General features: G+C 39.0%; 1 protein-coding gene across 1 annotated transcript in view; it reads right to left on the bottom strand.

Annotated features, from left to right (window-relative positions):
- Window positions 1-1,190: 1,190 nt before the first annotated feature.
- The window catches only part of CSRNP3 (cysteine and serine rich nuclear protein 3), a 70,764-nt gene continuing 56,873 nt past the window's right edge, over window positions 1,191-15,081 (bottom strand). The window contains exons 3-4 of the mRNA XM_068543958.1: window positions 4,652-4,948; window positions 1,191-2,630 (exon numbers count right to left, since the gene is read on the bottom strand). Of these exons, the coding sequence (XP_068400059.1) occupies window positions 1,563-2,630; window positions 4,652-4,948 (1,365 nt within the window). The 3' untranslated portion in view covers window positions 1,191-1,562. The remainder of the gene's footprint in view (window positions 2,631-4,651; window positions 4,949-15,081) is intronic.

The raw sequence follows: 15,081 nt of genomic DNA on the forward strand, positions 1-15,081 counted from the left end.
CCACATTTCAAAGAGGCATAAAATGTGAAATGATATAATAGAAGGTCAAAAATAGGAAACAGATTTAGCATAGTCATATTGCATTGGAAAAAAAAAAAAAAGTAGAACACACTATTTAGTTACCTAAATTAATTTCCAGGAAAACGGGATCTTAGAAGTCCTCCTACGAACCAAGCGCAGATAATCTAAAGGTGGGGAGTGCATGTTTTATTTCTATCTGTCCCCTTTAATAAGAGAACATGAGGTAATTAGAAAGTATTCAATGCATTCTGGACTGTTCTGCTAATTGTCCCAGGCAAGAGAAATCAAAACGCTTCAGAAAAGTAAGGCCTAGTTGAGTATTTGGGTAGAGGCCCCCCCCTTCAATCAGCTAGTCGCTAAATGGAAATTTCATTATACGCTCATTGTGTAGAGATGGATTGATCACTCTGTAGAAAAAGGCTGGTTGCTGAGGTTCTGTCTCTTCCGTGTTTTCTCAGCCTCCTCTGCTTTTACCGAGTTACGTCTTGAGAGTGGTGAAGGAAAACAGGTCATTTTTCCTTCATAAAGTATCATTGGGTGATTCCTCTATTTAATTATATGAACCTTATAATAGTTACAGATTAAAAAATGTTTTTTTTAATTTTTCATCTCAAAGAGTTCTTAGTCCCCACCCCTCACAAGGTACCATGAAGGGGCACTAAAGTGCATTTTGATGCAGGGGAGTAGAGTTTGAAGGTGCTGTCCAAGCTAAGAACCAAGATGATGCTGTTTAAAAAAGAAAGGCAATTCCTTCTACCTCCATCTCTGGAGTCAACTGAGGGAGGGCAATGAACTAGACCCTCACCAGAGGATTGTCCTAACTGTTAACTTTAGAGAAAACTGTGTAAGGACCTGCACATATAGACTCATTTATTTGTCCAAAATAGCAAAAATAGGCCTATCTCACCCTTAAGAAAGTATTTGCAAATTTGATCAGACACGATCATAAAAATGTGAATGGATTCCAGAGGCAATCCATGTGGGCATGCTCGGTGATACTAACTGTGTGTCTTCAGTTTAAAAGAACATGCTGCTGTTCGTTTTCATCAAAACATGACTTCTAACTACCATAAATAAAATACGCATGGAACGATTAAATCTTTTTCTTACAATAATTACTTTTACATTAAAAAGTCACCATCATCTTCAGATATATCGAAAATTAGGACTCTAAATCTTATTATTTCCCAGTCTTAGTTAACAATCTTGCACAGGCCCGATAATCCAAAACTTGGAGCTCTGATCTACACAGCTTGGCAGGTTTCACACAGTTTAACAGGTAGGCAACTGTGAGATATGCTTTTTTAAAATTAGCATTTTCTATCAAAACAGTCTGAAATCGTTTAAAATCCTCATGGAGACTGCATTTGTGCCACGGCACAGTCACGTAGCTAGAAGGGAGAAAACAAAATACAGTCTGGAAGATTCACCACGGTCCAAGTTTCCTTGGTCCTCAGCTGAAACCACGATGAGCCCAGCAAATTCAATTAAATACAGTGCTTTAAATAGGAGAAGAGTTGGTCCAAGAATAACTTAAGCTACTAAACAGGGACAGTCTCCACCACGGGCGATTTGATGCACTCTTCGTGCAATCTGCTCTTTTCTGCAAGGCTCAAAGAATCTTCAGCAGGATGCTCTGAAATGTGACTGTCCCCATTCAGTGTAGAGCCAAACCCTTCCTGGGAGGGGCCTTTCAAGTATGAGTGAAATTCCACTTGAGGATGATTGGACCTGTGTTCGGGATATAAGCTATTGCAGGGCACACCGCTGTCATTTTCCGAAGAGGAGCAGCACACGATGACAGAGGGGTTGGCAGCTGGGTAGTGGGAGGCGCCGTACGCCTCTTCCGCTTGTCGGGCATAGTCTACGAATTGCTCCGGGGTCATGGTGTAAGGCACCAGCGAGAGGGTACCGCTTTTGACAGTCTCTCTTTCCGAATAGTTCTCGGAGATCTGGCTGGGAGTTCCTGGAATGTGGCTGTCTATTTGGTAATAGAGGGTTGAAGAGTTGGCATAAAAGGGAGCGTTTTTCGCGTGGCTTTCGTGAACGGCGGTGCCGTCGGAATAACAAAGGACGGAAGGCAGAGGGACCCCCCCTTCGGCATGGGGACCCAAACCTTCCACGAAACTGTCCGCTTTCTCGTCGTCCTCCTCCTCTTCCTCCTCGTCCTCCTCCTCTTCCTCCTCCTCCTCCTCCTCATCTGACTCGCTGGGGGCCAAGCTTTGTGTGCTGGAGTCCGTGACTCCGCTGCAGAAGCTGCTGCCGTCCTCCTCCTCGTCCTCCTCCTCCTCCTCTCCTGGGCAATCTAATTCCTCCGCCGACTGCAGGTGCAGCACTGCAGCCTGGGGTTCCGTTTCAATCTCAAAATTGTCTGCGAGGGAATATTCGACCGAGTGAGCCACAGGGCCCATGGAGCTACTGTGGGCACTTATCTCCCCGTGGCAGCCGTTCAGCGTGGGGATTTGCTGCTCTCGGTTTTTCTCCAGTTCAAGTTTCATTATTGTGTGCAAAAAGTGAGTCCGGACACGGATAGGATTAAATTCAATTCTACCTGCTGTGTTACTACATCCTTCTTTAGTGCAGCCACATGGGAAAGACATTCGATCCACCTTGGAGGGAAGAAGACAGATTAGCCCCCTGGAACTCTTACAAATCAAATAAAAATCCAGTACCTCAGGGCAAAGCCTTTGAATCTGGGACGACTTAAACCCACTTACGCCAGAACAAACGACAATCAAACTGCAAACAGAAACAAAAAGGGAAGTGAAGGCTTAGAACATAAGAGTTAACCTAATTTTAAACCCATACTCAAAATAAAAATGAGTTATGGTGTGTAGTTTTAGTTCATTTATCCCCCCTGTGCTTTCTTTACTTCTGTCGCCGTTCTCCCTTTCCCTCTTCTCTTCATCCCATTAATTTTGCTCCCATTTTTTCAATGCTTCTGTCCTTTCCCCAAGCTCCCTTTTTTTCTGCTGCATGCCAGCTCACAGGCTCAGTTTCAAACAAACTTACTGCCCTCATCCCCACCTGCTATTTTTAGTCTAAATTACATGACATTCCTCATTCTAGCCCGGAGTTTTTCTTTGCTTCTTATAAAATGAACTTCTCTGCCTGAGGTGTCCAGATTGACACCACCTTAGTATCAAGCAGCGTGATAATTCACTCTCATTGGTGTACCTTCTCATTCTTTTGGCTCCTTGGTAGGTGTTGCATGTATGCCCTGCAGGCTGAGACGCGTACGCACATTCATGATGGTGACTGGTGGATTTCTGTTTAGTTGCTGGCTCCCCAGCCTTCCCTACCCCTCCCTTAGGCTACAAGCTTCTGGAGAGAAGGAGATGTTCATTTAATCAATATCCCGTGATTATTTGAGTGTCTGAACTCTGTAGATAGAGCGATTAGGTTCAGCAAGTGTTGTTGGACGGAGCTCTTCACTCAGGTGATGAGTGGAATTCTGGGCAATCTAAGGAACTCCTAAGATATTTGCTGGCTTAGACTCCACCTTTATGCAGACCAGAGCACAGGCAACTAGAAAGAACTTGCCCTTCTTTCCACCTTATCCAAGCATGGGGTATTTCCCAGGCAAGAGAGGAGGAAGTGGATTCTAGTACAGTCATCCTGGCCCCCACAAAAAGTAGTAGCGGATGTCGAGCCAGAATCTATAGCTCCTTTCTTACCTGTGATTCCCTTTTCTGTGAATCCACCTCAAGCAACTGTTCAACTGATAAGAACTGTCCTCTCCTTTTGTGTGCCTGAGAGGCTCTTATTGAAAAAGTTGAGTTTCTGCATAAAATAACAACCCCTAACTAATCATGGCGTACCAATGATATAGATGGATAGGGACCTGAGAAGCATCTAGTTCAGGGGTTGGTAAACTCTTTTTTTGTAAAAAGGCCAGAGAATAATTATTTTAGGCTTTGTGGGCCATACAGTCTCTGCGACAACTACTCAACTCTGCTGTAGAACTATGAAAGCAGTTATAGGCAACCTGTAAACACACACACAAAAAACATGGCTGTGCTTCAATAAAACTTTACTTACAAAAACAGGGTGGCAGGCTAGATTTGACCTGTGAGTTATCGTTTCCCAACCCCTGATCTAGTCCAGCCCATTCATTTTAGAGGTGGGAAAACTGAACCCAGTAAGTTTACCTGACTTGCCAATTTCACATCGTGGCAAAAAGCAGAGCCAGGAGGAGAACTCAGTTTTCTTAAGTCCCAGTCTAGTAATTTTTCCACTAATCTACACTACCTCTAACCAATCATCATTTTATACCCCATGGATGGATCAGAGAATACAAACTTTAAATGTTAGGGATGTCATGATCTCCCTGAATGCTTGTAAGAAGCCAAAATAAGCTCGCATAATAAATGAATCCAAGAGCAAACAATTTCAACTGACAACTGCAGCTTGGATTGCCTTTCACACTATACCATATATATATATGAATATTACATATACCCTTAAATGTCATTGAATTAGTATTTCTCTCTTCTTGAATCATGTGTCTTGCCTTACCCCAGAATTTTCTTCCACGTGTGGGAAACTTCATGACATGGAACACAACTGCCTCTTTAGGGGTTGGTGTATAATGTCATGTCTTCGGATTCCCTGAAATCCCAATCCTTACCTGACACTTAATGCCTGCCAGGCTGCAGGTACACGTTTCTGGATCACAGAACACCCGGCAGTCACAGCCACAGTCTTCTCGAGATAGGCGGATGGCTCGTAGCTCATGCTTTTCCTCCACATCAATCTTTTTCACCCCAGAGGCCCGCAGCAGTGCTCTCCGTTTTTTTGTTGGCAGGGGTTGGAGAAAGAAGTACTCGTCTACCTCGGTGTTGTCTAAATCAATATCATCATCAGAAATGTCATCCACTGTAAGAGTGCTAGCTTCTTCAGATTCCACGGTGCCATTCTTAGTCATCTAGAAATACAAAGTCGCAAAAAAGAGACTTAGCATGGACAGGGTCTAAAATTCCTACTTCTGCACTTGGTAAGAATGAAGCTATTATAAAATAACATTATGTCCCCATAATCCATAAGTGTTTCTGGATAGGTGTGGGAGATTAAGAGATATAAACTTCCCGTTACAAAATAAATGATTCATAGGGATGAAAAAAATGTTTGTGAGTCAAATCATTTCCTTTTACTTTTCTCTTTAGAGAAATTACAGGAAGGAAAATGAATGTATCAAAATGATAGGCTTTTAAATGGACACAAGACTTGTTAATTGGAACTCTTAACCTCTTAATGTTAGGAGGTATAGTTGCTGGAGCTTTCAGCCTGCACGATGTGAAAAAGGCCAAAGGTTACAGATGCCCATCAGTGAAAGCTATCTTTAGACTCAGTTTGTGATGGGCAGATTTGATGTTGGAATAAGTGTGTCCTTGTTCAGAGGTGATAGCATCTTAGTGGAAGCTACTTCCACCTAAATAAGCAAACATGTCCTTGAAATAACAACCCTGTCTTTCGGGCTCCAGAGAAACCATGTACTAGGAAGTAAAGTTTTGCTGTCTTGTGCTGTTGGGATTACAAACACGGTTTCCCTACAGAATGCTCCATGAACGAGGGCTTGATATGACACACTTAGGTCACTGTGCTCTCAGTAAGACAAGGAGCAGAGGGCAGTGTGGCAGGCTCTTGCCAACAGGCAACCCAAACAATGAACTCCTCCCTCGAAGGAGTTCATAGGAAACTGCCCAGAGCAATACCTTCCGCATAATAGCACCTGTGGACGACTGTGTCTCATACCCATAACTTTTCTGCTTCTGTGTATATTTCTTTTCTAAATTAATTTCATCCATCCGGAAACCCTGAGTCAGTATGTCACTTCCCACTGCCATATCACCACATAATATGTTTTCTTCGTAAAAAAGCATTTAGAAAGAGACATTTTCTCTGAATATGAGCAAGAACTATATTCTGGGAAGCGGCACAGGAATAAATGAAGAAACTCAGTAAGAGATTATTCAAGGAAGTTACAGATAGGGAAGCTATTTTGATTCTTTAACTTTTATATGTATTACTTCATGAACTTCAGTAACTGTAATTATGACTATGCTTTTTGATCTTAATAACAATTCAGTTAATGCACAGTTAAAATACCCTGGTGACACCAGACATCATTTTCTTATCTTCCTAGGAAAAAGTCCTATATTTAGATAAGAATATTTATTACTGACCAAAACTCCCAATGTGGACAACTCTGAATGTATTGAAAAACAAACAGAAGACTGATCTTTGCCCTCAGGTAGAGGAAACAACACAGTAGCAAGTATATATTAAAATATATTGCACAGGATCCCTGAAATGCATTGTCAAAAGCTACTAATTTATGTATTTTTTTAATACTTCAGAGCTTAAATCTGTGTTCTTATAAAGTTGGGCCTTTCTTTTTATTGGTTTTGTTTCTTGGTGTGATCTGTAATTTATTTCCTTCCTTGGAATTTCTTTATAAATGTATTGGTTAAGCTGTTTTCATTTTTCTGTGATGTCCACTAATAGGATATTACTTTGATTAGTTTCTGTTAGCATTTTTGTTAATTCTTATTTGCTAACAGAAGCATCTTTATATCTGTAAAGATTTGATTTTCTAAGGAACTCAAGTGTGTAATTGCCTAACATACACTCAATCCTCTGTGATAGGTAAAGCTGCATTAACCAACGGGAGGGTTACCTTTCCCATCTTGTCAACTCTGTGGCATTTAAATTATGTTTTCATTAATTCTTGGCTTGTCCATGTGAACCTCATCAAACTTCTGATTCCACAAGCACATGCAGAATACCCAGGACTTGGTTAGCGTGATTCATTTCAATATATCCTTCCTACTTAATATCCATGTTCTATAATATTTATGCTCCCTTGTGTAACGGGTAACATCACAAAAACAACAAAAAACTTCATTTCATATCAACAGGGTTTGATTTTTTTAAAAATAATGGTTGTTGTCATATAATACATGAAATCTAAAAGTCAACAAAAAATAAGACTTCAGCAAACATTTAAAAACATGACTTTTTTAAGGCAACATGACTAACCAATTGGCATCTAAGAAGGAAAAAGGAACAACTGTATCTCAAATAAACTACAGATGATGCTTATTCCAATACCGTATGATCCCACTCCTGGGCATATATCTGGAGAAAACTCTAATTCGAAAAGATACATGCACCCCAGTGTTCATAGCAGCACTATTTACATCAGCCAAGACATGGAAGCAACCTAAGTGTCATCAACGGATGAATTGATAAAGAAGATATATATAAACACACACACACACACATATATATATATATATATATATATATATATATATACACACATATATGTGATATTATTCAGCCATAAAAAAGGATGAAATAATGCCGTTTGCAGCAACGTGGATAGACCTAGAGATTATCATACTAAGTGAAGTCAGACAAAGACAAACATCATATGAAACTGCTTATATGTGGAATCTAAAAAAATGATACAAATGAACTTATTTACAAAACAGAAGTAGACTCACAGACAGAAAGGAAATTTATGATTACCAAAGGGGAGGGGAGGGGAGGGATAAATTAGGAGTTTGGGATTAAAATATACACACTACTATATACAAAATAGATAACCAACAAGGACCTACTATAAAGCACAGGGAACTATACTCAATATCTTGTAATAACCTATAATGGAAAAGAATCTGAAAAAGATATATCTATATATACATATATATATGAAGAGATATATATATATATTCAGTTACATATATATGTATGTGTGTGTGTGTGTATATATATATATATATATATATAAATTGAACCATTTTGCTGTATACCTGAAACTAACACACTGCAAATCAACCATATTTCAATAAAAATTAAAAAAATACAATAAAGCAATTCCTCACTCATAAAAAAACAAATATAAGAGCCCATAGAAATAAAATCTGCATTTCTTATTCCCACACACTTAAATTACAATAAACAGTTTCATTTTTAAATAAAAATTCAATTAAGAATCTAAAAGTCCTGATACAGAGCTAGCTACATACTGTTCTTACTCTTGTTCAAGAACCCACAAGGGACCTAATTTAGATTTTCAAAAAATTCTCACACTATCATTGAAGTGATCTGGCAAGGTTTTCTCCTCATCTATCCAATATCATCTCTGCCATTTCTAGTGAAGACTGGAAATATTCTAGTTCATCCCGGTTAATTGGCTTATCTCTTTGTCCTCACAGTTTCTGGTTTGGTTACATAACCACTGACAGATACTATTCTCTGCTGTCCCCTTGGAAGTCCTTTCCCAGCCCTCTCCTCCAGGATATGCCCATTTGCTCCTTTAAAACTCAGGCCAAACCTTTCGAGTTTAAATGCTCCTTTAAATCAGAGTATTACATACATTATTTTCAAATGCATTTTTCTATATTAGAGCAACGGGGAAATAAGTCAATGAGCTCTCTATTTCTGTCCACCAACTCATGTTCATCATGCTTTCAAGATCTCGTACAACAAAATCTAGGGAGTCTTCCATGATTTCCTCATCTGTTTTTGCTGACTCCTTTACCCCATGGCCCATCTTCGCAAGAATATTTATTTTGTACATTTTGTCTCTTTGACATGAGTGATACCTATAAATGTCTTCTTCCTATCTCAAAATAGAATCATTGAATTTTCAGATGTTAGTTCATCAAATACAGCCTCCTTATTTTATGCATTACTGAGGCTCAGATTAATTGTGTCCTCTCCAAGACATGCTTATAGAACCTAATTCCCTGACCCCTATTTTAGCATGCTTTTCCCTATGTAAAACAGATAGATTCCAAGTTTCCAATGGTACCGAATGCAGTACAGGGAATGTAATGTGGAATTAAACCTCAATGTGTCTAACAAGCTATTTTGTTTACAAAATAAGTACGTACAGAGTAACCAGCACATTCAAAGGAATGCTCTCTTTTGAAGTAGATTCCTTAGAAGCCAATCTGGGATTCGGACCATTTCTAGCTCAGTGTTCTTTTCCCAAAGAACACTGCCTTTCCAAGAGCTCAAAGAAAGCTTGCCAAAAATGTGGTTTAAGGAGACCACCAAAGGATCCTGACCTTCAAGCCTGCTTTTGTGTGTGTGTGTGTGTGTGTGTGTGTGAGAGAGAGAGAGAGAGAGAGAGAGAGAGAAAGACAGAGAAAAAAAGAGAGATTGGAGGTGGGGGTGAAAGAAAGGTGAGAGAATCAGACGTGAGACGATAATAGTAATAGGAATAACAACAGTTTTGAATCTGTGTGTCACTGCTGCAAGCACTTTACCTGCATTAACTCATTGAGCATCACAGAAATCTCATGAAGTAGATATTAGCATTCTATCCATTTAACTGATGGGGAAACTGAGGTACAGGAATGCTAAATAACTTGCCCAAGATCATAAGCAGTGAGGTGTGTACCACATCAGAATCCTAAATATTTAACTCTACAGCTTGGGTTCTTAACAGCCTTGATAATTATACAGATATACTTTTTATATATTTAATATATATTCAGTAATCTTTTGTGCTTATTTTACATTAGGCTCTAAGTGTGTTGGTGCACAAGACATGGGTCTTGAAATCAATGGATGAGAGTAAAGAGAAGAGGAATCTAGGAATTTTAATCCAGTTTATAAGGATTTCCTAGCTGAGCTTGAACACAAGGCATTGAAACCATGTAGGAGTGCCATCTTTGAGGTGGGGCTGGTGATGGGGTGAGGAGGGTAGACTTTCACATCTAAGCCTGAATCTGAAGGTGGGGTAGCAGTTAGCTGCACAGGTGGCACAGAAGGTATTCCCCACTGAGCAACAACAGCTTCAAAGGCCTGAGATGGGACAGAGCACGATGCATTCATTGGCTTGCAAATCAGCCAGACTGGCTGAATTTGTGTGGCATCCCTTCCTGTCTTGATCCATAAGCAAAGAACAAAAAGGTTAATAAACATCAGGTTTTCAGAAAGTAGCATCTCCCTTCCCCTGCCTTAGCCGTTTTACAGGTGAAAAGTAATGACTTAACGCATAATTTGATTTAGTGATCCTTATCTTATTTTATATTTATCTCATATATATGTGCATTTATTTATACTGTATTGGAAGTATCTTAAGGTGTGTGTGTGTGTGTGTGTGTGTGTGTGTGTGTGTGTACTTGCTTTGTCCCAATGATGCTACTTAAGATAGGACTTAGTTCTTGAGCCTCTGTGTAAACTTGTCCAGACTCACTCTACAAATGAAAGGACCATAACTTTTCTTAAACAGAATTGAAACACCTTACTTTTGCAAATCTGTCTGATATGTACTGTTAAGTATGAGTAAACAGTTCCCAAAGCGCAACAGAGTAAAACCTTTGCCCGTCTAAATACATTTGCGGGATGGGACACATTACACATTACTGTCAGAATCAGCAGAGTGATTCTCAGACTATCCTGAATCAAGTACTAGGTCAGGCGGGGGAGTGAGTGAGTGGGGGCGGGTAGGGATTATCAACTCAGCATTCAATCTTTTGGGTTTTTTTTTTGGCTATAGCATGTAGTGGATATATTCCCCTGTAAATTCCTACGAGATGAACTTTTTGATGAATTAAGTGCTTGAAGAAACCAATTTAATGCAAAGTGATTATGGAGAGGGAAACAATACTGAAAATGTGGATTGACTATAATGCTAAAAACAAAACAAAACAAAACCCACAAAAATAAAAACACTTCCCTTCAGTGGTTAAAAGGTGTTCTTAGTAATAAAATCTCCTGGTTATTACAAAGTTCTTAACACATGTAACAATGACAGTGGAAACAAGGATGTGAAAGAATAATTCAATTCCACAAACACTGATTCCTGCCTATTATAATGATGATGATATGTATAATGAATGGCCCAAGCTACCATATATTGAAAACCAGGTACTGAACTCCCTCTATACTTTATATAAATTATCTCACCTGATTTGCAAACAATCTTAGGAAGTATTTTTACAGTTGAGAAAACTGGAGCTTTTGTTTTTGTTTTGCAACAGTGCTTTTTTCTTTTTTTTTTAAATTGATCTTTATTGGAGTATAATTGCTTCACGATACTGTGTTCGTTTCTATTGTACACCAAAGTGAATCAGCCACATGCATACATATGTCCCCATATCCCCTCCCTCTTGAGCCTCCCTCCCACCCTCCCTATCCCACCCCTCTAGGTGGTCACAAAGCACGGAGCTGATCTCCCTGTGCTATGCTGCTGTTTCCCACTAGCTAACTATCTTACATTTGGCAGTATATATATATCAATGCTACTGTCACTTTGCCCCAGCTTCCCCCTCCCACCCCGTGTCCTCAAGTCCATTCTCTATGTCTACATCTTTATTCCTGCCCTGCAACTAGGTTCATCAGTACCATTTCTTTTTTTTTTTTTTTTGGATTCCATATATATGCCTTAGAATACGGTATTTGGAGAAAACTGGAGCCTTGAGAAGATAATTTGCCAAAGTCTAGTTACATAGATAATTAGTGATTGTACTGAGAATCAAACTCAGGTCTATTTGACTCCAAAGCTTGAGCCAGGCTCACAAGACCAGTTTGGAGTGAAAATTCTTAGAGTAATAGGAAACCTGTATAGAAGAAAAGAAAAGGATACGGTTGCAGCCATGCTCTAAGAGCTGATCTCAGCACGGTAGGGCAGGAGGCAAAGAGCAGACAAGCTTCCTTATAATTACCTCATTCAGAAATAAAAAAAAACTATGACTCATATACAGAGAACAAGAGCTCAAAAAAGAAGACAGGAAGCCAGCTGAAGATATGACATTCTCACCAGTTAGCACTTCCTTTGAGTTTATATTTTGTGGGCTTGCGGAGGTGTTCTTTCTAATAGATATGCCAGCAAAAGAAGCTGGTCCAAGTGACAGCTACCACTGTTGAAATAATGTGTTACTTTTGATTTCCTCAGCTGACTTTTAACTCATTTACCCTGGCCTGTGTTTAATCAGCATAGTATGCTGCCTAATTTTGTAGTAATATATTAGCGTTGGTAATTGGTTTTATGTATATCTCCCGCATTATACTGTGAATACATTGAGAACAAGGACCATATCTGTCTTGCTCATAACTCTGTCTCCAGCACTGTGTTAACTGCAACCTCATACTAACTGATTAATAAATATTTTTGAATGAATGAGTGAATATCCTTAATCACTGTGCTATGCTGCCAGCCGCTGTACTAGGTATCAGGGTTTACATATGTATAACAGTGCTTCCATCTAAGTAGCTTCTAGCCTGCTGGGGAGATGGCCATGTCACAAATATGATACAGTGTGGTAAGTGCAACAAAATATATGAGCAAGTTATAGAAGCAGTGGGAAGGAGGAAATGATTGACAAATAAAATGGGAGGGGAGATACAAAGACACGAAGTAGAATTATTTACCTCTTATTCTGATTCCACAGTCTCTATCAAGGAGAAAAACCTTTAAACAAGAAATGGGAAAACAGCTAGGAAGGATTTCATGTAAAAACAAGAGGTGGGAGAGAGTGAAAGAGTACTCAGCTGTTTTATGTAAGAATACCCAGGCCCAGGCTATTCATGTTTTAGAGCAATGAAAAAGCTTAAAGTTATGATTGCTCAGTCAAATATCTGTGAAGAGTCATAGGGAAAGGAATTAAAAGGTAATCAAAATGCAAGTGAATTATTATTTTAAAAAGTGCTAATTCTAGATAAAATTCCAGAAAAGATGATTTAAACAGATGGTCTGTACATGTGAAAAGAGGGAACAGTGACTGTTGCCTGGGCTCACTAGGGAGAGAATGTCCATTTGTCAAATTAAAGCCCATGAAGAATCTTAACATATAAAACAGACAAAAGTAAGAGTGAGGCATCCAGAGCCCTGACCCCATGGAACATAATTAGAAAACCAGTGATCTAGTCTTGAGATTCTCTGACAAAATTTCTTATGTTCTGTACATGGAAGGATGGAATACAAGATGATTAATAAGAGTATGGTTGAGTGCATGGATTTTTAGTTAGTTGACACATTGAAAATGTTTCAAAGAACAGCAATGCTCGGCTCCTTTGCACCACCAATAAGGGATGTGGCACCTATACATCCTATCGGCAGCAGTGACCCACCTGGCAAGGAATCTCCAGGGAGGTCGCTGTAGGGTGGTGACAGGGAAGTCTCCCTCTTTTCCTCTTGAGGGTCACTACTCTGAGAGGGTATCCTGAGCTTGGCCCTGTCTTGTTAAATATAGTTTTTAAATAATATATTGGATGAATAACTAAAAGGCAGGCTAATCGCATCTTCAGATGACAAGATTAGGTTCATTAAAATAAAAGACAAAACTTTATTGATCCCTCTCTGTACACCATGTCTAGCACTAAAGAGGATTCTTGCCCAGGAGATGCTAAAAAGTTTTAATTTATGTGATGATGAAGACCTGATTTACCCGGGTTTTGTGTGTTTGCTTGCTTGTTTTTTGTTTGTTGTTGTTGTTTTACTTACCACCAGCATAATATGAACAAAAAAATTGATTAAGGTCCAGAAAGCTACTGTACCTTTAGTGTATACTGTGGATAGAGTGTCCACAACTTGGGAGAATGTAATGTAACATACTGAACTAGGTATGTTACTAATGTAACATACTGTAACATACTGAAATCCCACTAGGAGTACAACGTCCAGATCAAGTACCATATTTTGAGGTGGACATTAATAGATAGCATTATATCCAGAAGAAGGTAACCAAGGCCATAAAGTGTCTGAAAAACAGCAGGATTAGTGAAGAGAACTAGGGATGTTTAATCTTATAGAACAGAGACACATGGAGCCCATCCATATAGCCTATTATCAAATATTTGCGTGTCCATCAACACTACTTTCAAACACTTGGAGTTTGGAGAACTGGGACAAGATTTATTCTATGTCCTTAGAGGCCAGAATTAGGGTCAAAAGGTATAATTAGATGATAGCAGTTTGATCAATAGAAAGAAGAGCTTTCTAACAATTTACAGCTGCAAAATGGAATTGGCTTTCTCAAAAAGCAGTGTGCTTTTATATATAGTAGTGTATTTATGTTAATCCCAACCTCCTAATTTATCCCTCCCCACTTTTCCTCTTTGGTAACCATAATCAACTATACTACAATAAAATTTTTAAAAAAGCAGTGTGCTTTGGGTTGCCAGAGATGTATAGTAAGAGGCTGGATATACAAATCTGCATTTTTACATGCAAATACACACATGACATGTATTTGATGAAAGGAATTCCTGGTTACATGCTATGAGCTGGATAGATAACCTGGTCATTAAGGTCTCTGGCAAACTGAAGTAAAACATTCGTATCATTTTGATATTCCGTCAAATCTTGTAGTATAATTCTTTGGCTCATTAGTTGTTAATTGCAGGTGGCAAATTGGAACCAGATTAATCATGTCCTTGAAGAACCAGAAATGTTTGGTTGTTTTGTCAGCTAATAAGTATTTCAACAACCTGAATTTACAATGAGTCTTTGGTTTACATAACACCCCAAAAGTCACCAGAAAAGATGATAATATCAACAATAAGACATATAAATTTTTCATACATTCCTTTATCCTCCCTTCTGGTTCAGACAAGCATTGCCTCTTTTAGCGGCAGCTAATAAGCTAAATGAATCCAAGAATGTGCTGATAAATATTTAACAACTGGGTCTCTGAAAAAAAAAGGGAGGGGTGTTTCTAATTTGTTGTCGAATTTGTTTGTCTAATTGTGCTGTTAGTTTTGTGTTTGGCAAGTCACACGGTGTGAATACTCCCATCATGGGTGATTTTGAGCTACCGGGGGAAGAGATGAGCACAATCCTCTTTAGTGAAGAATATTTACAAGCTGGCTACAGTGCACCGCTGCATGAACCCCATATTTTAATCAGGAGAATCAGTTCAACAGATTTCTCCTCCATGAGAAGATCAATGTTTACTGTACAGGAAGAATGTAGAGGTGTGATTACATATGCTTAAGTTTTCCATTTAAATGAAAATACCAGCAATATTTTGAAAGAACCTATTCTTAATTATATTGCATTTGCTCAGGGCTGAAGCCCAGTCTCTCAGGACGCAT

Source organism: Eschrichtius robustus, chromosome 5 (assembly GCF_028021215.1).
Source record: "Eschrichtius robustus isolate mEscRob2 chromosome 5, mEscRob2.pri, whole genome shotgun sequence".
In the NCBI taxonomy this organism is placed as follows: domain Eukaryota; kingdom Metazoa; phylum Chordata; class Mammalia; order Artiodactyla; family Eschrichtiidae; genus Eschrichtius; species Eschrichtius robustus.